This window comes from Lepus europaeus, chromosome 6 (assembly GCF_033115175.1).
Source record: "Lepus europaeus isolate LE1 chromosome 6, mLepTim1.pri, whole genome shotgun sequence".
Lineage (NCBI taxonomy): Eukaryota > Metazoa > Chordata > Mammalia > Lagomorpha > Leporidae > Lepus > Lepus europaeus.
Genome location: NC_084832.1, coordinates 9,698,507 through 9,726,184, shown reverse-complemented (window position 1 = coordinate 9,726,184; position 27,678 = coordinate 9,698,507). Strand labels below are relative to the sequence as shown.

At 40.1% G+C, this 27,678-nt stretch overlaps 1 protein-coding gene and 1 pseudogene across 1 annotated transcript; one reads left to right on the top strand and one right to left on the bottom strand.

The window, feature by feature from the left end:
- Positions 1-5,839: 5,839 nt before the first annotated feature.
- SLC10A2 (solute carrier family 10 member 2) lies at positions 5,840-24,145 on the bottom strand. Its single transcript, XM_062195258.1, has 6 exons — positions 23,766-24,145; positions 16,732-16,850; positions 11,518-11,606; positions 10,296-10,471; positions 8,649-8,806; positions 5,840-5,961 (listed from the first exon to the last, which is right to left on the bottom strand). The coding sequence occupies exons 1-6, from the start codon at positions 24,143-24,145 to the stop codon at positions 5,840-5,842; spliced, it is 1,044 nt and encodes a 347-aa protein (XP_062051242.1).
- LOC133762593 (U2 spliceosomal RNA) lies at positions 11,364-11,457 on the top strand (annotated as a pseudogene).
- Positions 24,146-27,678: the final 3,533 nt, after the last annotated feature.

Sequence of the window (27,678 nt, the reverse complement as noted above, 5' to 3'; positions counted from 1 at the left end):
ATGTGTTGGTAACTTATTGTGGTTTACTTTACATTGATCTATTATTGAGCATCTTTTGGTGTTGTTGAGGATAGATTTTCAAAATGTTTTTGCTTAGTGTACATTACTTGTCCATTTTTATAGGGTACAGTACAATATTCCCACCCATGCATACAGTATAAACTAATCAAGTCAGGTAATTAGCATTTCCATTTCCTTTTCATTATGTTTGGAACCTATGGCTCCCTTTTTCTAGTTTTCTATACAGTCTCTACTACATTCTTATTTATTTATTTATTTGAATGAATAAAATTACAGAGAGAAAGGGAGAAACACACACAGAGAGGGCTTCCGTCTGCTGATTTACTCCCTAAATGGCCTCAATGGCCAGGACTGAGCCAGGTAGAAGCCAGGAGCCAGGAGCTTCCCCCAGATCTCCCATGTGGGTGCAAGGGCCTAAGGACTTGGGACATCTTCCTCTGCCTTCCCACACATTAGCAGGGACCTGGATCAGAAGTGAAGCAGCTGGGAATTGAACCAGCACCCATTTGGGATGCCTGTATTGCAGGCAGCAGCTTAACCCGCTTTGGCACAATGCGGACTCTCTACCGCATTCCTACTGACTGTAGTCACCACACTGTGCTGAGGACACTCAGACTTAGTACTTCCAAAGGTAGACACCTCCTTGCCATTGGCATGACCTTATGGCTTTATTTTCCATTCTTTACTGAAGCATGTATAAAATTTCTTTTGCTCTTTTTTTTAACTGGATTGCTGGACTTATTATTGACTTTTTTTTTTATTTTTATTTTTTTTTGACAGGCAGAGTGGACAGTGAGAGAGAGAGACAGAGAGAAAGGTCTTCCTTTTGCCGTTGGTTAACCCTCCAATGGCTGCCACGGCTGGCGTGCAGCAGCTGGCGCACCGCGCTGATCCGAAGGCAGGAGCCAGGTGCTTATCCTGGCCTCCCGTAGGGTGTAGGACCCAAGCACCTGGGCCATCCTCCACTGCACTCCCGGGCCACAACAGAGAGCTGGCCTGGAAGAGGGACAACCGGGACAGAATCCGGTGCCCCGACCGGGACTAGAACCCGGTGTGCCGGTGCCGCAAGGTGGAGGGTTAGCCTATTGAGCCATGGCGCTGGCCTGTTATTGACTTTTTTTTTTTTAATTATTTTTTATTTTTTTATTTTTTTATTTTTGACAGGCAGAGTGGATAGTGAGAGAGAGACAGAGAGAAAGGTCTTCCTTTTGCCGTTGGTTCACCCTCCAATGGCCGCCGCGGTAGCGCGCTGCGGCCGGCGCACCGCGCTGATCCGATGGCAGGAGCCAGGTGCTTATCCTGGTCTCCCATGGGGTGCAGGGCCCAAGGACTTGGGCCATCCTCCACTGCACTCCCTGGCCACAGCAGAGAGCTGGCCTGGAAGAGGGGCAACCGGGACAGGATCGGTGCCCCGACCGGGACTAGAACCCGGTGTGCTGTTATTGACTTTTAAGAGTTCTTCATGCTTTAGAGCAATTATTTTATAGTATTCCTTTTATATGATTATGTTTTAAATATGGACTTAAATTTTGACAATGCAGATTGAGCTCACCTAATTTATAAAAAATGACCTTTATGTCACCTAAGTGGCAAAGCAAGAGCCATTGTGAAACCAGTCAGCCAAATTAGACTTTCTTTCTGTCAGAAAGATATATCTGTTCTAATTTTCAATTCTAAAACATACCTGAATATGGGTCCCTCTGTGTTGACAGCATTACATCGGAGTTCAAATTCTAAGAGAGTTAGAGAAAATGCTGACATTTGCCATGGTGTGTTATCTCCTAGCGGGGAAAACGGTGTGTGCTCTTCCAGTGTTTCAAACCAGCATTTCTATGTTTGTGTTCATAGGATCACCCCTTAGGGTGTTGCTGTGTCTGGGTAAATAAGTGGGGATGGAGTGCTGACTTCACATTGATAAAGATTCTCTTCATGTTCATGGAGACTCTTTTCAAACCCAGCCCCCTTTCTAGAATTTTTCTGTTCCAAATATTGCCACACAGGGCAATAAACTATTTCTAAATTCTTAAATAAATATGCATATAATAGGTAATGAAGTTTCTCTCAGATATCAAGAGTTGTTTGGTGTTAAAATATCTTTCTCCCCTGTCCAATGAACTATAGTAATAACAGAAATGAAGAGAATAAGTGGAGAAACTCATCATGAAGGAGTAAAAGAGGAGAAATTAAGACAACTCAATTTCTGGTCATTTCAGGCAGGGCAGTTTTGGGAAAAGACACATGTAGAAATTGAAGCATGGAAATTGATTTGTTATTTATGCGTGCACATCCCTTGGATGATCTCAAGGACTCCCATATCACAGTGTGATGACTTGTTCTAAACATATATGTGTTTGTTTTTTTTTAAGATTTTATTTATTTATTTGAGAGGTAGAATTACAGACAGTGAGAGGGAGAGGCAGAGAAAAAGTTCTTCTATTCACTAGTTCACTCCCCAAATGGCCACCACGGCCAGAGCTAGACCGATCTGAAACCAGGAGCCGTGAGCTAGGAACTTCTTCCAGGTCTCCTATGCGGATGCAGAGGCCCAAGCACCTGGGCCATCTTCTGTTCTCTCAGGCCACACCAGAGGGCTGAATTGGAAGAGGAGCAACTGAGACTAGAACTGGCACCCTTATGGGATGCTGGCACCACAAGTGGAAGCTTAACCTACTTTGCGCCACAGTGCTGGCCCCGAGATGTGGTTTTTGAAGAGATAAAGACTTGAAGAACAATGCAATATCAAATATTCTGAAGGTGATAAATAGTTTCCTGCTGGAAGAGTAAGAGTTTCCTAGTTGGAGAACACAGTGATGACTTCAAGGAGTCAAATGAAGTTAATAACCTGAATGTCTTCCAGTCACACTGTTTTTAATTTTAATGCTTGACCTCCCTATCTGAAGTCTCTCTGTCTCTCTCCCTCCCTCCCTCCATCCTTCTCCCTCTCTCTCCTTCACTTTATTTTAGAAGATGGTGGCTTTATTTATATGTACATAAAATACTCTTATTATTTAAATCAACTATCATTACACTATTTAAATTTTTGTTGATTAATGTTTCCCCTGTATGATTTTCTTAGGGAAATCCTCAATCAATATCAGTAGGAGACATAATTGTTCAAGTATTTAATTAAGAGTTTCTTTCAGGCACTATTCAAAGGATAATTTAGCATCTGAGAAATTCCACCTTTCTCTCAGATTGAACAGTGAGGAAATCTGGGCAATAGTCATAAAGAAAGATGCAAAACCACTAAAATTATAAAAATTATCTTCATTTATTCAAGCCTTTAAAATATTCATTTTCCATGATACAGAGGCAATAAAATACATAATTTAATCAGATTTTCAAGCTCATTTAAAAATAGAGAGCTGTCATTTTAGAAAGCTCAGCTATTTTTTTTCCCTCTAGCACATTAGGGAAAAAACACAACTCACAAGATACCACATTTGTACAAAAGCCGAATTCTGTCTCACTTATCTTGATCAACAGGGAGAGAAAACCTGCTGCTGCAGCTGCTGGCATCCGGGTCCTTGATTTTGGGTGTGTTGAAATTATGATATGAATTCAGAATGTGTCTTTACTGCACTTGTCTGTTTTCTGTTTGATGAAGAAAGTGTAGGGCGTACTAAACAGATAGACTGAGTGTCTTCCTTTCACGTCATTGGAAGCATATTCTTTAATATTTCCTAAGAAGAAAATCTGTTCTTCCTTTTCCCCATAACCCCTTAAAAAATCCCTTGTCCACTTTAGTATATTTGTCAGATGCTATGAAAATGTGGGAACTTATTCAATTGTAAATGTGAACCTGTTGTAAAAAAATACTACAACTTTTAAAAGCAGAACACCTCATCCCTCTATTAGAAGAGCAAAGTTGAGTTCTCATTGCTGGAATGCTAATTTGTATCAACAAGGTTTAAAATGAGGTCACCTAAACGCAAAAAATCTTTTGGAACCAAAACATTTGAAAGGCAATCTATGAGACAATGAAAATACCCAAATGGAAAATGGAACTAAGCTACTAATTACTGGGTTAAGAATATGCATGCATTTTGTTGCAGAATGTGATAAAGAAAGTTAAATTAGATCTCATAGTGGAAAGTCCAACACCTGAACAATTATTTCCCTGGGCACCCATAAAACCTGATGCTACTGGTCAGACCCTCTTTGCTTCCAATGGTTATATCTACTCACATCATCCAAAGAACTCAGTTAGCAGTGTCCTTGCCACTTTGGGCTCTGGGACATGCCCTCTCCTTTAAATACTGTTTGATATTCTTCTTTTGATTCCTTCCTGAGTTGATTCTTATTATAGCTACTGACTATTGCACATCTAACTAATTCCAGTGAAACATTTCAACTAGGGTTTTGTTATTTGTGCTTTTCTATGCACTTCCCATTTTGTACCACTGAATTAATTCATCCAGTAGTCTTGATGCTTCTCCCAATACTTCTATTATCTTTGCTCCTCCTGTCACCTCCCTGTTCATGCTTCCTATGACCTGAATAGCAGTCATAATAGCTAACATGGACCTATTTCACACAGGCAAAACTTGAGGAACTCCCTCTCCATGGATCGATGGGCTCTGCAAAATTCAAACTGTTCAAAAGAATTCTGTTTTTCCTTGAGAGATGTGATGGCCATAGTGGATCCTGAGGTAGAGCAGTGGAGGTACACTATCCTTGATGAGTTATGAACCTGATTCTAATTTAGGTTTTGAATTCTGTATAGTAACACTGTTCATTCTTTTTTGTTTTTTGGGCTGCCATTAAAGAGAGATTTTTTTAAATATAGGAAGTCAGATATTTGGCCATGTTTTTCCATAGACTTATATAAATATAAATAAGCTGCAAAGTTTTTAAAATAATGATTAAAATGGCAGTGGAAGGCATTTATGTCCATATTTTACAGTTATAAATACTGGAGAAAAATCTTGATTATATAATCATTAATCATATCTGTTTTAATATACAAAAAGTCAGGTGCTCATTGCTGGGTTATGAGAGTCTGAATAAGAATTCAGTTTAGGTGTTACAAGGTTCCCAGTATCAGATTTATTCTTAGAATATTTTGGGGAATACAAGGCAATTTCAAAAATAGTGTGGAAAATGAAATTAAAGATGTTTATTTTGGCATGAAACTTTTGAAATCCACACATAATTTTTTCCAGAATATTCATGTTCCATGAACTTTTTGAAGACCCCTTGTATGTCAATGACAGGGTACTTATAAATACAGTCAGAACTCCATAGTTGTGGGTTCTGCACCTGTGGATACAACCAACCCAGGACTGAAAATATTTTAAGAAAAAAGTGCATATGTATCAAACATATACAAGCTTTCCTTTTCCTTGTCATTATCCCCTAAACAATACAGTATAACAACTATTTACACAGAATTTACATTGTAATATGTATTAGAAGTGATTTAGAGATGACTTAAAATATATGGGACGTTACATATGAATACTGTGACATTTTATGAAAGGGACTTGAGCATCAGTACATTTTCATACCACTGGAGGGATGGGGAGAGTGTCCTAGCACCAATCCCCCATGGATGACTATATATATGTGGAACATATACAGAAACATATATATGTGGAACATAAACATATATATGTGGAACATAAACAGAAACAGTGTTTGCCACCTTCAGGAATCGGACTGTCAGTGACTTTGTCCTCAAACCAATATATAGAGTCAATAGTGATTGAATTTTTACTTCAACTTTTTCCTACTATCCTACCAAAACAAATAATTAAATACATTATATCTTAATAATATTCTGTGCAGTTTTTCTTTGTCCATGTGGTGTCTACTTTCACTCTGGTTGAAATCCTCCATTCATCTGATGAAACGATGACTCCGGCTCTGTTTTGGTGTCTTTGATGTCTGGAAATTCTGCATCATTTTTCCCATAACATTTCCTATATGCGACATATACTAGGAAATAATACACAACAGGTTAAGTAAACTCCATAATGATAAACTGCAAAATTACTTTGGAGAGTGATTATAATATACTACCCATAAAGCAGTTAACATTTTCTGTAGACTGAAAGCCACATAGAGAAAGCAATCACCCTCAGTGCTGCGACCACTCATGTCATGCAGAATGACTGCACTTCAGGAAGATCCAGTGGAAAACTCTGGGGATGTTTGTTCAGGGCAATCACGTGACTTCAAGCATCCAGCCCTGCATGTGGTACTTGACAACAAGAACTATTTTTTTCTGTATCTACCACATCCCAGTTAATGTACTAGTCTTCAAGAATACACTACATGCTATGGTCAGTGTAAGGACCTTGGTGAGCTGGTCCTTTGGGAAGGACTTGGAGGAGAATATAACACTCCTGGCCTCCCCTTGCCTTCAGTCACTCATTCCTTTTGTAGGAACAGCCCTGGCTGATTGGTGTTCAGCTGTCCTCTCCTCTGTGGAACTGCTAATCTCTGGTAACAACCTTCGCTCAGCTTATTTTTGAGGCCATGTGACTAGGACTGGCTCTGCCCTGCAACAGAACACTGGACGTTTATGAGGTGTGTGTGTGTGTGTGTGCGCCTGCACATGTGTGAGGCAGTAGAGAGGGGGTGGTGTTAGCAAGACCATTTAGTTGTATACTCAAGCCTTATTTTCTAATTGAGTTTTATGTGTAATAAAAGTGCTATTTTGTTATTTAAATATCACTTTTTTTCTTCTACCTCTTTTTGATTCCAAAGTCAGTAATGGAACAGAAGGTATTATTTACTGGACCCTTCAAATTCCAATACATCACCTATCAAATTGCAATAATACATTATCTATCTGTTCGGGCAATTGTAAATTTTAAATGATATAAAATTAAATATCTAGCACAGCCCATGGAGAGTCATTGCGACACACAGCAGAGAGAGTGTCCTGCTTCAAAGATCTTAAATAGTAAAGAAATTAAATAATAAAGAAAGCAAGAGGCAGGGTGGGAGCATGGGCCAGTGGGAGGGTAGAGTGGAAAGTATCACTGTGCTCCTATATCTGAATATATGAAACACATGAAATTTGTTTACCTTATATAAATAATTTTTTTAAAAAAACTCAAGACCTGTATCTTTTTAGAATTCATCCCTGCACTCCTAGTCATATGAGTTTCAAAGCCACTGAACCACACTGTTGAATTCAATTAAGCCTCTGTCAATTTAATGATCTGACACTTAATAAAATCTGTTCTGAACTGTGTCTCCCTCAACTTATATTTATGCCAATGGTTTTATTTAACCAAACTATGCATCTTATCTGTGCATTTTTAACCTTTCCTTACTGCTTCCTTCCTTCCTTCTTCTCTTTGGTCCAAAAAATATTTAGTTTTGTAATTTATGTTTCAAGATATTCTATACACTTAATGAAGATGCCTTCTTTGTTTTCACATTTACTGATAAAATGTGGGAAAGTACATGACCAATTCTAGAGCTCCCTTTTTCTCATTCCTTTAAGTTGATGTTCTGTTAGCCAATCTCTTGTGGGTTAATTGTTCAGCTAGTGCAGTTACCTAACTGTTCTATCAGCCAGTCTATTTTATCTGATTTGTCTAGAACACATAAGCTAATTATTTAGAAAAATTTACCAATGTGCCATATTAGAGGGATGCCCATATAATACAATAAGTTTATTAAATAAGCAGATGTGATTATTAGGCCATGTATCTATGCCTCCTAGTCCTCTGATAAATCAATGGGTGTTTTTGTTGATCCAGAATTTCCTGTTCTAGAAAGGAGGCCTCTGATTTGAGAATGGCAGCCCAGACAGTAGTGCACAGGGCTTTGGGACCCTCAGGCCAGAGGAGATCCCACTGCAGCTAAATAGAAAATAAAAGTCTACCCTTGGCATTTTGTAACTTAGTTTTGTCATTCACCTCCACTTTACATCTCCCATTAAAATGCCAAAGTAGCTTCTTTATAAAAAGATAAATTTTAAAAATAGAAGTTAAACATCATCAGCTCCTGGAAAGCAAAATGTAGGGGAAATATTCAAGTAGGTAAAAACCAGTGGGACCAAATGCGAGAGGATCAAAACTTTCTGCTACAGCAGAAAAAAATTAAGGGTCAGATGAACCACCCTGGTGCTTTAAATCAAGAATTTTTTTCCTTAAATTTCTTGCTGAGTATTTAAAAAAGATTATGTGTGTGTGTGTGTGTATGAATGTGTCTATATATACATATCTGCCGTATCACTTAGCCTAAGTATCCTTTGTGTACCACTTTTCTGAGAAGCATGCTAAATTTACAAAACTCATCATTACAATGTTTTGCAAAAAATCACCACATCCTGAGTTCCTTGGAAGCATTGGGAAGGCACAAAATACAATGGTCCTAACAGGTCGCTATGCCTCTCTGATTCTTGCAGGAAAGAAAGTCAGTGGAGAAAGTTGGCCTTCCCTGTTTTTTACTGAAAGAGAATCTTCAATAGGACCTTTTGGTAAAATTATGATCTTTCCGCCAGCATTGAGAAATCATTGTGATAATATGGGTGACTTTTCTCTCATATTCATTTGTACAATTCACTGCCAAGAACAAAGAATTTTAAAACTTGCTATTTTAGCAAGTCCAGGATTTCTCAAAGAAGAACATCATAATACAATGTGATCGGCACTAATCCTTACTTCCTAAGAAGATTGCTGCGAAGGCGATCTGGAAGATGCTGTAAATGAGCGGGAAGGTGAACACATAAGTAAGATCCTCGGGGCTGAAGGAGAGCTGCACGATTGTCGAGCACAGCTGTGTGTTCTGCATCCCTGTTTCCAAAGCAACTGTTCGGCACCTGCAAGAAATGTTCAGAGAACAGACGTTTCAGATCACTGTTTTATTTTGTTATTGGAGAACCTTAAAAGCAGATGGAAGGAGAGTAAGGACCTATGTGTAGGAGTTTTGTCTTTGCTGTTAATGTACATATATAATAAATCTTCAACAAATAACTTTCTATTGGACAATATACATTATAGAGCAATATATAAGTATAAACATCATCTATACATAATATGAACATATTTAACATATGCATATACCAGGAACAGACTCATTTATAGTAGTGTGGCATACATGGCAAAGGCTCCATCCTTTTCAGTTATGTCCTTGGGTAAAGCACAGAGGAAGGGCTCAGAAAATATTCAAGATATAGATTGTTATAGTTGCCCTGTTGTTAAATTAGTTTTGTTCTGATTAATTTCTGATTTAAAAATCTGCAGGGTAAAAATCACTTTCTATGTTCTACAGATGAGAAAGCTTGGAGAGAGTGGGTGGCTGGCCTGAGCCCCACAGTCGATAAATGGCAGCGTTAGAATGCAAGCCCAGATCTATGCTAAGCATTGTGCTTTTGTTGTGCCCAGTGCCGCACTTGTATTTCCTGGCATCATACGTGCACCATTTCCTCTACCTGCTTTTCTCTGCCTGTTGACTTAGATGGATTAGTGGGAGAGAAAATGTTTTTACCCAGTGCCAAATCCATAAATGCTAAACTCATTCTAATATTCAGCACTTTTGTGTGACGACTTTATCCTGTTGCTGCCTGGGAGAACCCTCCGATATTACAAGACCAACCTCATCAGCAGTTTTCTGAAATTCATTCTGCTTGGAGAGTAAGAATACATAACAATGGAAGTGCCTGACCTGCACTGGATAGGGAATGGTCCAGAAAAATTTGAGCAAAAACAGGCAGTCAGTATTTTCTTTTTTGGTGACTTACATCATTTAAGAATGAATGAAGCTACTTAGAATAACATACTCAGGAATTGAGTGAAGATGATTAAACATGAAGGATTTTGTCATCGGTATATATAATCATTATTGGTTGAGTCTACCCCCCACCATCACCCCAACTACATTTATTGAAGTCCTTAGCCTCTGGTATCTCAGAATGTGACCCCAAGTGGAATAGGGTCAGTGAAAATGTCATCCATTAAGGTGAGGTCATAAGGGTGTGTGTTAATCCAATATGACAGGTGTTCTTCCAGGAGGGGAAATCTTGACGCAGAAACAGGTGTGCACAGAAGGAAGATGATGAAGAGATTCAGGGACATGATGGCCTTCTACAACCAAGGAGAATGTGCTACAGTAGGTCTTTCCACAGAGCCCTCAGACAGAACCAATCCCGGAGCACTTTTATTCTGATTTGTGGTCTCTGAAACTGTGAAATAATACATTTCAGTTGTTTAGCCACATAGTTTGTGGTACATTGTTATGGCAGCTCGCGACATCAATATAACAGCTGTTACAATTGAGAATTCCCAATATGGTTTACCCAAGTACCATACCTGTACCATGGCTGACCAGCTATTCTAGCCAAAAAAAAGCCCAGGGAGTAACCAGCCATGGGAAATATCGTCCCTATAATCCACAGCTTGGGTTCGATGATCCAGGCACTTTGGTACAATATTCCTCCTACCACAGCTATGAGCACAATAAGGATTGCACCTGCAATGGATCCAACCTAGAAAAAAAGGTATAAATGAGCACAGCAATCCTGTGTCAAAGCAAATGCAAATATGTTTGTCAGAGATGCAGTCTTGGGGGTCTCTTTTCCCTCAGGGAAGTATAATGAAACTGGCTAGGTACTGAGCTCCCTGGGAATATTGGTGTTTGTCCCATGTTTTCATTTTGAAGAAAACCACAGGACACGGAGCTTCCTTGCTCAACTGGCCTGAAGAAGATTTTCTAGCTTGAAAATGATTCATGTCAGAGAGAAAGCAAACTCATTGTAAGTGACTAGAAGACTGGACTTCCAGATGGAACATTGCCTAATCTGTCTCCTTTGGTTGATCATGAACCTTTCTGAATCTTAGTTTCTCTGCTCACAGTTGGGGATAAAATCTTGTCCAGCCACATTTTCTAACTGTTTTAATAATAAGAAAATGGGTTTAGTACTCAATAAGAGTTTAACAGGCAAATGCAAACATAAGCCACTATTGTTATTTTTTCCTTTTCCCACTTTAAATATATTGAGACACTGTAAGTTTGCCCAGAGAAGCACAGAAGAGCAGCCAGCTTATTCTGCCCCCTGAGCAGCAGAATCTGTCTGTACCATCTCTTCCAGGTCCACACTATCCAGACTATAGCTGGTGAAAGGCAATGGATGCTTACTTTGTAAACAGCATCCACCAATTGCCAGGCACTGAACTGGCCATATGGTCACCGAAGTAAGCAAGATAAGTTCTTTTTCTACCACCGTTGCCTTGATGTATTTTATAACAGAAATTCAGCAAGCAGAGAGAATAGCAATGTGCTTTGAGTGTAGAACAAAGTTTTCTAGAAATTGGCCCTATGGGAGAGGGGACTGAGTGACAACCTCAAGCCCACATGCAAGTTAATAATATAATGAGAATATCACTTGTTGGCCTTTTGGCTAAGATCAAGTGCAGCATATGTTCTTATCAGTTTGGTATAATGAGAATAAAATAATTTAGTAGATGAACAATTGTGTCATTTCAATTCTCACTGTTGGGTGCAACCATGTGGCTCATAGCATGGAAGACTTACTTTAAGTATGATCTTTGCCTTTTGGGGCCACTTGTGATTAACAAACATTCCAATGGAAACAGGAACAACAAGAGCGACCAAGGAAGTACCTATAGATGGCAGAAAGACAACTTGGATCAACAGAACATGCAGCACCAGAAAGAGAACAACCAGAGTAAGCAGCCTGAAGAAGACTTAGGTCATATTTCAATCTTCCTTCTGAAAACACAAAGAATACAGAATTAAATGTACACATATGCACATACACATGTATGCACACATGGACACAGCACACACACATATACACACACATACATACATACTCTACTTGTTTACTTACCCACTCAAGTAAATAATTTAATATTACAGATAGAAAATTGGAAATATAAATCCTTTCCCTAAATCCTAATGCTGCCAGAATCCTTTAGTTTCAGTTTTCCAGAATCTTGGCTACTTTGGTCTATTGGATCTTTATATTCTAGAAAAAAATAACTTGCTAAAGTGTGTGTGTGTGTGTATGTTCCACTCATAGTCATAGATAATATTTTATATCTGTATTTTACTTCCTGGTAGTACAAATAAGAGAAGTATTTTAGATTTTCTTAAAATAAAAGAAATCAAATATTGCAAGTTAACTCAAGATCTCCAGGCATTCTGAAGGCTAATGACTTCCAGTTAGAGCCAACTTCAGCTATTCACATCTAGAGCAGAGAGGTTAGAGAAGAGGGTGGAAAATCATGCTTTAAATTTTCTGTGAGATGATATATTTGGCGACCTCTCATGTAATTATAATTCTTTGTAGTAGTGTGCTCACCCAGCCAGATAAGAGAATCATACTTCAATTTCACTGTGTTAAATTTACTGCCATTCTTGTGACATATGGTTTGTTTCTCCTTACTATTTAATCCACATTTGTCCAACAGCTGCTTTTATATAAAGTAGCACCAACAGCTTCTAACATCTCATGGGCTGTTTCTTTTTCAAACATCCTTTTAAAGCAGTAAGAGAAAGTGAAATTGAATAATGAAATTCTCAGAGTGGATGTTGCCTAGTATTGCGTAAATTGACCTAGGGCTGGAAACACATTCACAAGAACATGAATGTTAATTTAAAATGAATGCAATAATGATAAAAATATAATTTCTTTGTAGCCTTCTAACTGCTTGGAAAAACAAAGGTCTGCAAATACTTTTGCCCAGAAATTACTTGGTGAAATTCAGTAATGGCTAAAGAAATCAAGAGCAGGAGAAGAAAAAGACGGACGGGAGGGAGTAAAGAGAAAATGATGGAATGAGGATATGGGAAATGCCCTGATTCACTGGTTAGATGCTCTAGAGAGAGCTCCTTTGAGTGTCCTTGCCTCCAGCTATTTTGCGAAGAGACTTCCTTTGTTGCATGCCTAGACCATTTTCCAAATTTTGTGCAGTTTGCAAGCCTTAAATTAAAACCATCTTGACACAGTTAGTTTTTCTTGTGCTAGCTTAAGTGTGGGTGCAAATACTATACTTTGGACATAGTGTGGTAAACTTTGGTCATATGTTCTTTACTTGATGGATCTCTGGGGCTCTTCTTGTTCAGGGTCCCTGCCTTTTAGGGGCAGCTCAAGACAACAGGATGAATGTGCAAGCAGGATGCTGGCCAACATCTGAAATCTTTTCCTCTCCTGAGCAGAGGAGGCCATGTGAAGTTTCCTGGGATTTAGAGCTGCCTGGGAAAGGCAGCCCTGGTTCCTGCAGGTAGAAGTGGGATATGGTCAGTCTCTTCTCAGTGTGCCAGGGGACTGGACTGGCTCTCTTCTTCACCCAGGCTCAATGTGCTTTATTTATTCCTCATTCAAGGAGACTTCTAAAAGTTCATGGAAAATGAAATTATAACATTATGTGCATTTTCCCATGAACTTTATGAAGACCATTTCTATGCCCATGCTTTTTTTTTTAAAGATTTATTTATTTATTCGAAAGGCAGAGCTACAGAGAGGCAGAGGCAGAGAAAGTGAGAGAGGTCTTCCATCCGCTGGTTCACTCCCCAGATGGCCACAATGGCTGGAGCTGAGCCAATTCGAAGCCAAGAGCCAGGAGATTATTCCAGGTCTCCCACATGGGTGCAGGGGCCCAAGGACTTGGGCCATCCTCTACTGCTTTCCCAGGCCATAGCAGAGAGCTATATCAGAAGTGGAGCAGCTGGGACTTGGAGCAGCTGGCCTATATATGGGATGCTGACATTGCAGGCACGGCTTTACCTGCTATGCCACAGCACCAGCCCCTGCCCATGCTTTCTATGTAAAATTCTGGTTAATGCAGATGAAAAAGCATCTGCTCACAGTTCAACCATTGGAACTGTCACTTGGTGGGTAGTCAAATTTGCACAGTGGGTATAGGAGGAAAAAAAGAAAGAAAGAAAAATGAGCATGAAGGAGAGTGGTGAGCAGATTCATGTGGGCAAGTGGAGCCAGATAGGCTTGGAGGAGACCTTGCTTTGTTCACAGACTGGGGAAGCTGTGTAAATCATTGAACCCCTCTGAGCTTGTGTTCGCCTATTGGTAAAATGGGCAGAGGAGTGAAAAATTGTGTCTGTCTCACAGAGTTGTCGTGAGAATTAAATGATGGCATGGTTATGTTCTTGGAGTGAGACACTCACAAATGTGAGGTCGAAAGGCATAGGTACATTGACTCACTACAGCATTTTTTAGTAGTTCTAGCTGTGCAGTGGCTTCCTCTGTACAGGTATCAGCATTGAGGGAACTCTCCATGTATGTACTGAACCATCAGAGCATGCTGGGCACCAGGTGGAAGCTGTTCCATACACAACCCCTGCCCACAGAACAGGGTAGAGAGCTGACCAGTGAGCTGCTTCCAGCTCTGCAGAGGTGGCAAACAGATTAAAGAGTTAGCCTGAGCCTCTGTTTCCTCATTTATAAAATGGTGATAATGTCTTCTGAAGCAATCAGCTTACATGTATTTTCTACGTGAAAAAAAATTAGGAAAAGCAACAGCCAAAAGTTAGGTTGGGGAATGGGCCTGGACAAACATTATGGTAGACAAGCAGGGTTAATGTCTTTGCTTTTTAAACTCCTCTCTACTCTTATTTCTTTTCTCTCTTTTTTTTTAAGATTTCATTTATTTATTTGACAGGTAGTTACAGACAGTGAGAGAGACAGAGAGAAAGGTGTTCCTTCTGTTGGTTCACTCCCCAAATGGCTGCTACGGCCAGAGCTGCGCCAATCGGAAGCCAGGAGCCAGGTGCTTCTTCCTGGTCTCCCATGTGGGTGCAGGGGCCCAAGGACTTGTGCCATCCTCCACTGCTTTCCCAGGCCACAACAGAGAACTGGATTAGAAGAGGAATAACCGGGACTAGAACTGGCACCCATATGGGATGTTGGCATCACAGGCGGAGGATTAACCTAGTGCGCCACAGCGCCAGCCCCTTTTCTTTTTCTTTCCTTTTCTTCCTTGACTTCTTTTTTTCTTAAACTTTTATTTAATGAATATAAATTTCCAAAGTACAGCTTATGGATTACAATGGCTCCCCCTACCCCATAACTTCCCTCCCACCCGCAACTCTCCCCTTTCCCGCTCCCTCTTCTCTTCCATTCACATCAAGATTCATTTTCAATTCTCTTTATATACAGAAGATCAGTTTAGTATATATTAAGTAAAGATTTCAACAGTTTGCTCTCACATAGCAACACAAAGTGAAAAAATACTGTTGGAGTACTAGTTATAGCATTAAATCACAACATGCAGCACATTAAGGACAGAGATCCTACATATTTTTTTTAAAAAATTGATTAATTTTCTATGCAATTTCTAATTTAACACCAAGTTTTTTTTTTTTTTCATTTTCAATTATCTTTATATACAGAAGATCAATTCGGTATATACTAAGTAAAGATTTCATCAGTTTGCACCCACACAGAAAAACAAGGTGTAAAAATACTGTTTAAGTACTAGTTATAGCATTACTTCACTTGACTTCTTTTTTTTAATTTTTGATAGGTAGAGTTATAGACAGTGAGAGAGACAGAGAGAAAGGTCTTCCTTCTGTTGGTTCACTCCCCAAATGGCTGCAATGGCCAGAGCTGCGCCGATCCGAAGCCAGGAGCCAGGTGCTTCCTCCTGGTCTCCCGTGCAGGTGCAGGAATGATAGGAATGCAGGAGAGAGAAGAATTGGAAACTTTGCAGTACAGTTCCTCCCCAATTAACTTCCACAAAGTCTATCCTCATTTAATTGTATAGATCCTGATTCATATTCAATTGCAGAAATCATCTTAGAAGTGCAAGTGCATTTAATCCAGTTCCCCACCCTTCTGAGCCACTGCTTGGCCTTTACTTACTTCCCCCTTTCAGTAGGAAACATAGACCTTTTGAACATAGCTAATCAACAAGACACTTGTGTCTGGTGCCAGCTTAAAGACTCTTTAGCATGTAATGTAGTTGGTTATTGGTACTGATACATTATGTCACTACATTTTCCCATTTATTATGGTAATTCTATGAGAAAGCATGCTTTGAGTAGTCCAGGAACTCCCTTGTCTTTCCCTTGACCCATATGCACAACTTAATGTTCCACCATCATCTGTTCTCCCAGAGATAGAAAAGAAGCTCCTTTGGGATAGGGATGAACAATGGGAGTTGAAATGAGTGGAGACATACTAGCAAATTTGACTTCCAGGGCAGGAAATATAGACTGTGCCATTAATTCATATTTTGAATCAAGATGTGGCACAGAGTTGAGGTTAACAAAAATATGTTTCATCTGGTGGTTTCCCACTGTGACACCTGTGATTGCTTACTAGGTAGTCTATTTTGAAATCACTATCTAAATATTTTTGCATTTCTCCCAAATTTAGTATCTGAGAACAAACTCCTGCTAGATAGACTCACTACACTGTGGGGTGAGGTCAAGATAGAGGCCTCAGGCACCAGCAGCCTAAGCCTCCATGTTAAACTTCTGGGGGTATGTGTAGGAGGATGGATCCCTTAAGTTGGGTCTTCTTCCTGGTGATTGAATTGAGGAAAAATCATGTTCTCCCATCTTTTCAAAGCTTGGAATTTACATTCTGTAAATAATCATACAAATACAGGGGTGACTTTGTAAGGGAATTCTGATCAAGTGAAAACTTTAACTTGTGTAAAAGTTAAGTAATGGTTGCTCAAGAGCCTGGTCTGAGATCCTGGCAGAGAATACGCAGAGTTAGAGGGTTATGTTCGACAGTCTTTTAGAGGAATGACTTACCTATGTTATCATAAGGAATTATAATGGTCCCAGAGTCCACCCACATTTTGGTGTAGACATAAAGGCATAGCGGCATCATTCCGAGGGCAAGCAATGTGGAGCAGGTGGTCATGCTGACGCTGAAAGGAAATGGGCAGGTTGATGCATCCACCTGTTTTTCTAGGGGAGCAGCTGTTTCATTTTCAAAGCATGATTAGAAAGTCCTACAAGAGCCTTTCTCAACCAGTACATCATCTGTCTGATGGACAGAAATACACGGACACCTAAGTTTGTGCAGGGCCTGGCTTGGGGCAAAAGATACCATATTTGGTGCCTTTCTACTTTGCCTTGTGCCATCCTTCCCTCCTCATTGTTCTCAAGAATCAAAGATGGCTGATGATGTAAAGACGGTTTAAATTGTTAAACAAGGTACAAATACCACTTTCGAACCTTCATCAGAGAATAACAAATGCATTTGCATAGGCCAAGACTCCAGGAGACTTCATACATATATCTGTGCTGGTATGAGAGGAATGATCCTGGGTTCTTATAAAACACGTATCTGAGGGAATAGGCCACAGTGTGTTTTCATAAGGCACACAACTATTACCCAATTGTGATGGCTTGAGAAGAGAGGAAACTGATTTAAAAAAGAAGAAGAAAAATCATCAGAAGACAAGGTGGGCTTGGATTTTTAGGAGTGAGGAAGAAACATGTTCAGAAGACCCCAGGGCCTGATGTTTTTCCCACTGTTAACATTGGTATTTTAGTGAGGCAGTCTGTTTGATGGGTAGAGTTTGGCCTTTGATACGGAGGGCTCAATATCAAGTTATGCTATGACTGTGGGTAGAAGAGATTTTGGGGAGTGGGTCTTGTTGCTCCTCTTCAGAATTTCCTGTGCACCAGGGCACACTCTCTACTTATGTGTCAGAGTAGTTTAAAGACTGGCTTCTCAATCCATACACTGTCTGGTTCAGATGCAGACCATACCATTTACTTTGTGGCTTTGGGCAATTTACGTGCCTTCTGTTTGTCGGTTTCTGATAAAAAATGAAGATAATAACTGTCAGTAGGTACCAGATAGGCCAAGAGGGCTAAATGAGCCAATGGCATGTGGTACTTAGAACAATGCAAGGTACTTCTTAAGAGCCAGTTGCTATGATTATTTCTATAGCCAAGAGTGCATGTGTTTTGTAAGTGATGCTACAATATATATGGAACCAGGGAAGTTAGAGTGGTTTTTCTGAAAGGCCCTTTTCCCAATAGCTGTGGCTTTGAGAAGATCACACTAATAATTTCCTTAGGGTATTATTATGTGTGTACTTGAAGGGCAGTACTAAATTTTACACTTCCAGCAAACAACAACAACAAGAACTGTACATTACATTAAGGAAAACAGTTGAAAGGAAAGAATGCTGTTTGAATGCATCTGACTAACTTTGCACAGTTTTGGCAAAATAAAGGGTGGGGGGCACACATTCTCAAAGAGCTTAGCTTCCCTAATAGTCACTTTTTAAAAAAAATTTTAAAATTTCATTTAAAATGGGTTTTATGGTTTTAAATAAAAATGTTTGTGTTAGTAGATCTTAAATCATGTAACAGTAGCGAATGCTGAGATGTATTTATAATACCTTCAAAGATTTGCAGCCTATTATGGTCATGATTAACTTACGTTAGATATAAAATAGTTTGCAAAGGCAGAGTCTTATGCCAGAAAAATTAGTTAATTTTTATTAATCATGCTTTGTCCTATTTATAACTAAAGTACTGAAATTTGTAAAATGAGATTTTTTTTCTTCCTCCTTCCCTTCCTTTGCTATCTTATCTTTAATTTTTAAAATATATTATAATGGTTTTAAAATTTCCCTATAATAAAACTATTTTTATACCTATGTGTCCAATATGCTTTCTATAGTAAGGATGGGTCCTTATCTGAATCACGGTGAAGAGGAGGCTGAGAATTTTTTGTTGTTACTGTGAGAGTAGAAGGAAGTCAGTTTCTCTGCTTTCAAATGTCCTAATTCTAATTCTGAATTATTGCTAAGACCTTTTGAAGTTACGTCATTGTTTTGAATTTGATGAGAGCAGTTTCTTAGAGACCATGCGAAGTGATAATGTGGGAGCTGGAGAAGGAGGTGGTTTAAATCTAATGAGCACTCTTGCTGGTAAGATGCTACCGAGGAATGACAGAATAGGTGGCTGCAAGTCATGGCGGGAACTAACAAAGGATCAGCGTCAAACCTCTCAACAGATAAGGAATTTAGTGAGCAAGATAAGGGAATAAATGAGCAAAAAGTTTTTTTATGTGAAAAAATATGAAGTTCTATAAGGGATATAAATGTCAGAAATACTACCATGAATTATATAATGAGAGTAAGTGCTAATATATAAGACCATAAAAATACTTTGCTTTTTATTCTTGGCTTTAGCTTTATTATCTGCCAAGGGGAATTATTTTTGTGTTTGGGAATCAAAGAGGACAAAAATGAAAAATTAGTGAATATTGTGAATTTCAGTGAAATTAGTGATAAGCAATGCAAACGGCTGTAATCATATTAGAAGTGAAACGCCCACTTTGGAAGATTAACAGATGTATATGTAGGTGGTACTAGCTGTGGGAGAAATGAAAAGAGAAATAATGTAGAGCAAAGTTGAGGGCTTGGATGGCATAAGTGGGTAGATGTGGATTCCAATTCTAACTCTGATATCCACTGATTCAATGAACTTGGGTAAGATCAGGAACCCTAAATTTATCTGTGAAGTGCAGAAACCAGTAATACCAACCTTTGAAGGATTAAATAAAGCACAACGCATGGCACATGATGGTGTTTAATAAATTTTAGCATTAATTTTAATTAACTAATGCCACATGAGAGAAACAAAGCAAGCTTGGTTCCTTTGAGAAGAAAGACAAGAGTCAAATAGGGTTAAGCTAGTTCTTTCAGAGCAGAAGAGAGATGGAAGTTCATGTGGTTGAAATGGGAGGAATTGCTTTGAATTTGTGATACACCAGAAGAATGTGGATCTTGAGAATAACTGAAATATCAGTGAACACTGAACTGGAAGATGGAAAATGTAACAGTATTTGGGTAAAGAACAAAAAATATTGCAGGAAATTCTAAAAAATAGGCAATCTAGGAAATAATAAGAAGACATTGCAGAGAGTAGGTTCTAGTGAGAGAATTGGTGAATTATTCTAAGAAAAGTCAGTGAAAGGAAACTGAGAAGTCCTTGCATGGCATAGAGAAATCAGGGGATACAGCAGATGCAAAGGAGGTGGAAAATCTGTGTTCCTTATGCTCTGGGCTTTGGCCACCAGGATATTCACCTGCAAAGTGTCTTCCTGTCTCCCTGACACTTTGGTGCCCATGGCACTGGTACATATCATGCCTAAAGCATTGCTTCAACTTGGGTGACTGCACTGATCAGATTCACAAATGACAACTGGCTGATTGTGATTAGAGAATGAGCTGAAATATCACTTGCTGTATTTCAATGTGCAAGGGAAACTATCTATTGTTATTATGATTTTTAAAGTCACTAGAGATTATAAAATTCAGTGAGTTCCCAGATTCAGAAGAAATGATATATTTTGGAACCATGTCCAGGAAAATGAAAGTCAGGTGGAGTCATTTTTCTAACACTGTAAGAGCTCAACTGGTGAAGGTTTCTCCGCATAAATTATCATGTTTTGATTATCATTTTCAGAGGTCAAGTGGAAAGGGAAAAGATAAAAGTCAGTCTATGAGTACAGAATTAGAAATACAAATGGTTGATAGACTTGTACTTAAATTACCATAAGACTTGAGTTATTCAATACTCACTGTAGAAGAATAGAAAATTTTGGAAAACTGATACACAGTAGCTAAACTTTTGTTCCCCTAATTTGCTTTAAAGAAATATTTGAACAGTTTCATCTGAACATGTGCAATGCATAAAGTCATCTTCTTACATAGTGGCATAATTCAATGATTAAAGGTCTACTGTAATAAACATTACTATGCTAAAATGTGATGACGTCCTCTAGGCTGTTTATGGAGTTGTTTGTCTATAGAATAAGCAATGGGAAATGCCATGCTTTGTAAGTTGCTTTCTTGGTAGTACAGGCATTTCGGTTGTCTTTCCTGCTGCTGCAGGATATAGGCTTCCCTCTCTAGTACCTGCTTTCTCCCTCATTTCTTGTTTAGGGCCCTGTGCACTGGGGAACAGAACAAGAGAGCTTAATATTTAGGAAAGGTGAACAGGTCTGGCAGAAGGATGTTTATGAAATTAAGTGGGATTTGTTTCAGCTGTGCAGGGTTTGATTGGATCTTAACTGTGTTCTGAATGGGTGAGAGTTCTAGAAAAGTGACCATCAGACTGCATAGATGTTGGTGTTATTCATACTTCACAAGACAAGGGGGATGTTTGGAGTGTATCTTGTGAAACTAAAGTTGAATTTTTCAATGCTGTATGTACATTTGAGGGCATGTATGGACTTGTTGAAGGGTTCATTTCTACTATTTCAGCTGGAACCTTTCTACAAAGTTTATATCCTACTTTTGGTTCTTATTTATTTAAAAAGTAATTTTTTGTGATGGGTATATAGGTAGACAGATTATATAATCATCTCTTATTTCAAGATAAATAAGATTTCTTTAAAACCGTAGAAAAGTATGACTTGGATCTTGCAGATTTAGGTTGTAGCCTGCAGATGAAAGTTTATTGAAATATGGTCAAACACCATAACATCACACATACTTTTGCTATCTTATGAAATGATTCATGTGTGGCATTATGTTGAGGTGCAAGTTTCTTGCGTGTTGTTTAAAAGCTACAGATATTATATAAAAGCTGTTCATTGAAGGTCTGTTTCATTCATTTCCTTCTGTTTAGTAGGTACTAGCTCTCAAAATTCTTGCTGTGTGCCTGGGTTCAGGTAGCGCTAACTTGAAGTCTAAAAAGAACTTACTGCTATATTGCGGTTCACAGATTATCTAAACCTGAAGAGAACTTGCCTCCAGAAATTTCCTGGGAAATATATTGCAAGGTAGAAGCTATATTTTCTTATGTGAAAAATAAATAATATGAAGGTATAAGGGTACTCCATGAAACCCATCATAAATTGTATTTAAAGATGAATTCATTTTGGTGAAAAATTTTTGAAATATATGCATAGTTGTTTCTTAATACCCATTTTAATGGACTTTATAAAATGTGTTTATTTGAGACGCAGAGGAACACAGAGGGAAAAGAAAGAGAGAAAGAGATAAAGAAGGAGAGAAAGAAGCAGAGAAAGAGAGAGAGCCAGAGTATGAAAACCAGAGAGAGACATCAGAGACAGAAGGAACACCCATCCTCTGATTCATTCCCCAGACGCTTACAGAGTCTGGAGCTGAAGCCAGAAGCTAGGAACTCAACGCGAGTTTCCCACCTGGATGTCAGGATTCCAATTATTTGATCCATCCCTGCTACCTCCTAGGTTCTGGAGTCAAGAGGCAGGGCTCATATCGAAACATTCTGATATGGGACTCAGTTGTCTTAACTGACATCTTAACCATGAGATCAAGCACGTGCCCTTTTTCATGAACTTTTGGAAGACCCCTACTATAAGAGGATTTCAAATTTTTGCCCCCAAATAAACTGATTTTTAAATTCCAATTTCCATGATTTTTTTTTTTAGATTTATTTATTTATATCAAAGAATTACACACAGAGAGAAAGAAGCCGAGAGAGAGAGAGGTCTTCCATCTGCTGGCTCACTCCCTAGTTGGCTGCAACTGCTGAAGCTGTGCCGAACTGAAGCCAGGAGCCAGGAGCTTCCTCTGGGTCTCCCATGCAGGTGCAGGGGCCCAAGCACTTGGGCCATCTTGTACTGCTTTCTCAGGCCATAGCAGAGAGCTGAATCAGAAGCATAGCAGCCGGGACTCATACCCACACTCATGTGGGATGCTGGCACTACAGGTGGTGGTTTACCCATTATTCCACAATGCTGGCCCCAGTTTCCATGAACTTTTGAAGTGCTCTTGTATAAGGAGTATAGTTTTGTGACTTTTGCCCAAAGCTCCTGGAGAAATCAGAACCACTTGAGATGAAACAGAAAGTCCCTAATTGCTCACTAGACACTTGATCAATCCAGTGCTTACATTTCTACACATTGAACTTTTCTCCTTTGCACAGAGTAGCTGGGGATGAACAGAGCTGATTGTCTACTGGACAGCATTTAATGAGTATATGTTGCATTAATACCTGGATGGTTGGCAGAAATGCACACCTTTTATAGGAAATGAGGACGTGAGGTAAGGAAAAAGGCATTTGTCTATTCAACTTTCAGAATTAAAATTCTCAGTCTAGTCACATCAACACTGCTGCTTATTTCTATTAGTTTTTTCCCCCAGTGCTAGTTCAGGCTGGCACGAGATGAATTGGGCAATCATTACATTTAGATTACTCAGTGGGAAGTGGAGAAACCATTTTCTGTTTATCTTATAGCAAAGTAAGCATAATTTTAAAAGAAGTTGTTGCGGGTTTTTCCCCCCTTTCTCTGCCAGTGAAAGTAAAGCAAATTTAAGACTTTTTCTTTAGGTTTTATTCTTAGGAAATGTTTGCCCAAATAACTTGCTGTGTTTATGGTGCTGGCTGTTGTTTTACCTTAGGTTCCAATGTAGGATGAATAGTCTAATTCCATGATTCATTAATAGCTCTCACCATAAAAATAAAGTATTTTTTTTTTTCTGATACCAACAGGGCAGGCTTTCTCAGCTGTAGCTTGTGGGTTGGAAAATAGGTATTTTTTTTTTTTATAATGCTCTGAATTGTTTTCAAGAGAAAATCAGTAATCACACAACTCTTTGTGAGCTATTAGATTTAAAACCACAAACACTACATATAAGCCTCACGTTCTCATAGCTAACAGCTGTGGTGGGAAGTGTGCGGACGCCTTCTTTCCTGTTTCATTCATGACCGAGTCCCACCTTTGACCCACGGCAGCTTAGATGGGCACTAACAAGTCTGCACAGGCTTCAGAAAAGCTTAAGCCAACACCAGTGCAATAGCTGCAAGTGCCGAGAACTTACCTCAAGTCCATGTCTCCATCGACCCAATAGGCCAGGATGTTGGAGGCCGTTCCTCCAGGGCAGCATCCCATGATGAGCACCACCACGGCCTGGATGGGCATGATGCCAAAGGCCACCGCTAGGACAAATCCCGTGAGGGGCATGATCCCAAACTGGCAGAGGAAGCCGATGAAGATGCCCCATGGCCGCTTTATGTGCCCCAGGAATTTCTTGATTTCCACATTGCAACCCATGGAGAACATGACCAGAGCCAGAAGGATGGTCAGCACGGTACTCAGAACCACGCTGAGGATGGCATTGAAATTGCTCTCAGGTGCCACACAGGATGCACCTTCACAAATTGTTGCGTTGGCCAAGCAGCTCGCTGTCAAATTGCTCATTGCTGGGTTTCCTGTTCAAATGGTGGCGTCTGCAGAAGCCTGGTGCCCTGGTCCTGATGCTATTGCCAGCCAAGAAAAGTAACACTCACTTCCACCACGGCAAACTTTTAAACCCTTTCTAAACATGTGTCACTTGGTGTCTCTTTCAAAAGCCACCTTAGAGAAGCAATAAAAAACAATAAATGCTAGAATGTCAGTTTCAAGAGGGACTATTACAACACAGCATAAATAATGAATCACAGAAGTCCAGCAAAATTACTGGTCCAGACAGAAAGTTATAATTAATCATTTATTGGCATGGTAATGAACTATGCCACATAAAAATAGCCCTGTTAATGTTTAATGCCAGGAGGGTTTGTGGAATAATTTGCATTGTGACACTTAAAATCAACTCTGAAAACTATTGAATGTTGTAGGCGCTGAGGTTTACAGAGCATATTGTTCCCTCATCTCTCATTAAATAGGGAGAATTGGGTTCCTGAAAAGTTGAATGCGCTGTCCCAAGTTATATTGTAAATTAGATGTCAGATACCAAACTGGAACGCAGACCATCACTTTCCTATTTTTTGACTGTTTTGTTCCGTTTTCTCATATTGGTCCACGGTGCTCATAAAAAAATACGTGAGCTGGAGAAACTTTCAGGAGTTTGGTGCAAGCCTGTGAGAGAGTAACATTAGTGGGATAGAATGTTTCCTAGTGGAAAACACAGAACTTGTAGCGCCACCCTCAATTACATGCACATGCAATTATGCAAGCGTTGCCATAGCAACAAAGTGCTTTATGGAGACAATACAATTATTTAGAGGATGAACCTCAGAGGATTAGGTCAAAGTGACAGGATCTCTTTGTGCTTAGAGTCAGGAATGAGAACTTTTCTTGTGGGAGAGGGGCTCTCAGGGAGATTGATTGTTGTAAATGTCAAATATTCAAACTCGTTATAAGCAGAACATTGTAGTTAGGTGTGTAGGGAAGACAAAAAAGTGGGAGATGAGAAATTGTCCTGTTTTCAGGAGTTTACAAACCAATTATTGAGTGAGAACTCAGCACAGGAATAAAATTGAGAATTTCTAATGATTCACAATTTGTAGGCCAAATTCTAATTTATTGTTCACTTCAATCAAACTAAGTAGGAATAGCATCCCCACATTACAGGTGAGGAATTGAAGGTTGAGAAAATGAAGTGCACTAGGCAAGGTTACGCAGCTGGAAACCAGAAATAACTAGAAATACTGGAACTTGGCCTTGTGATTCTCCGCAGAAGATAGTCAGTTTGACTCGATGGAGATGTGGCACAAAACCTTAGAACAGAGCTTTTGAAAACTCAGCATGCAGAAGAATCTCTAGGCCTGGGCAATATGCGGCTTCTGCCTCTGGAAACCCGGAGTGGGCTTTGATTTTTTTATTTTTTATTTTTTTGACAGGCAGAGTGAACAGTGAGAGAGAGAGACAGAAAGGTCTTCCTTTTGCCGTTGGTTCACCCTCCAATGGCTGCCGCGGCCGGCACACCGCGCTGATCCGAAGCCAGGAGCCAGGTGCTTCTCCTGGTCTCCCATGGGGTGCAGGGCCCAAGGACTTGGGCCATCCTCCACTGCCTTCCCAGGCCACAGCAGAGAGCTGGCCTGGAAGAGGGGCAACTGGGACAGAATCCGGTGCCCCGACCAGGACTAGAACCCGGCGTGCCGGCGCCGCAAGGCGGAGGATTAGCCTAGTGAGCCACGGCGCCGGCATGATTTTTTTCTAACAAGCTCAGAATTGACGCTGCCACTGCTGATCCTGGTACTATGAGTTCAAAGCGTGTGGCTGTCATTGTGACAATTGTACCCACCCTGGTGGAAGATAACTTAGTGGTCACAATTGAAAGCAGACTTGCAGAATGTCTCCATGTGGGGAAATTCACCGTTTTTGTAATTTGAGTCAACATGAGCTGCGGCTGATTGAGTGGGCCACTGGGCACAGGAGTGAAGAGACTTAACTGTCCCAGTTACTGGGTGCCTAGAGATGTCCTTTTAATCTGAGATAGAGCTACTGAGGAAAATCCAAGTCCTGTTCCTCAAGGGCTGACAGTAATATGCACTCACTGTGGATGCAGCTGCTGACCCACCCTTCTTGCTGTCATTTTGCACAGCCTGTCTTTTATGGCACAGGGGCAGGGCTGGGGGTACAGGGCTTGCTGGTCACACTGGACTGGCTGCCTGCCAATCCTCCAGTCCCTCCGGCTGCCCTCTCCACCCCAACAGTTAAATGATTAGCAGGGTAATTCCCAAAGAGGCCTCTGCCCCTATTCCTGGCCCTGGAATGACTTGTCCCTGCCCTGCTAGACTCTTCAAACATCTCCTGGGATTGGCCTCTGGGTTACTTCTTCCTCAGGTGCCAGCCAGCCAGCTCCTGGTGCAGGTGAGCCCAAGGCTCCCCCTGCTGCTGTACCTTAAGGCTGTCAGGCTTGATATGTTCAGGCTGTCAGGCCATGTTCTCCATGGGATGCAATGCAGAAATCAAGATGTTCCTAGGGCACAGAAAGTGGCCATGGAACCTCTTCATGGCTTCCTCTGCCAGTTTGGAATCATGCCCTTTATGGGATTTGTCCTATTGGTAGCCTTTGGCATCATGCCCATCCAGGCCACGGTGGTGCTCCTCAGTGGCTGCTGCCCTGGGAGAATGGCCTCCAACATCCTGGCCTATTGGATTGATGGTGACATGGACTTGAGGTAAATTCTTGACACCTCCAACTATTGTCTCCCAAAGCTGGGTAAGGCAGATGTGTGTGTAATGAGGATCAGTTTTCTCCCTCTCAGCCCAGATTTCATTAACCTCAAACATTAGATGAAAGCCAGAAAGCTCACCTAGGGCCTTACAGCAAAGCACATATTTATTTCACTAGGTCTTGCCTGCAAAGAAAAATTTGAACCCTGCAGATCAGAAGGATTTGCCTTTTGAAATTTCTCTAAAATTGAGGAAGGTACAGGACACGGCCAACACACAGGACTCAGAAAAACTCAGCAAAGGTTGGCCAGGGCAAGCTTCATCCTTGGTTGGGGCTGTGCTTGTTGCTGGACTGACCAGGTGTAATCCACACTTAGCCCTTTGCCCACAGAGCTGGATGCAGGGAAGAGGAAGCAAAGAGAAGAGAAAGCAGGTTCAGAACAAAGCTCTTCTCAAATTTCAGTTGACTTGCTAAGGAGATTTTAGGCTCCCAGGGGCAGAATGCTTTGCATATAGACAACTTGCAAATGAGCAGTCTGTTTGACTAGACAGAGTGCTACAGTTATGGTTAAAAAAATGTGCCAATGCATTTCTAATTTTCACATTGTTTTTACATAAATTTGCACATTGGGCTCCAGAGGCCTCCTATTCAAGTATTGGAATGATTCACAATTAATTAGTGTCCTTAACTTCAGCTACATCCAGGCATTGAAAATATCTGAATATCTGAATACATAAAAGTCATGTTCTTTATTTATAACATGGAATCTGGGGGCAGATGTATTCCAGTGGTAGTTGGAAAGTTGGAGCTTAATTTTTCCTTGTTGCCTTTC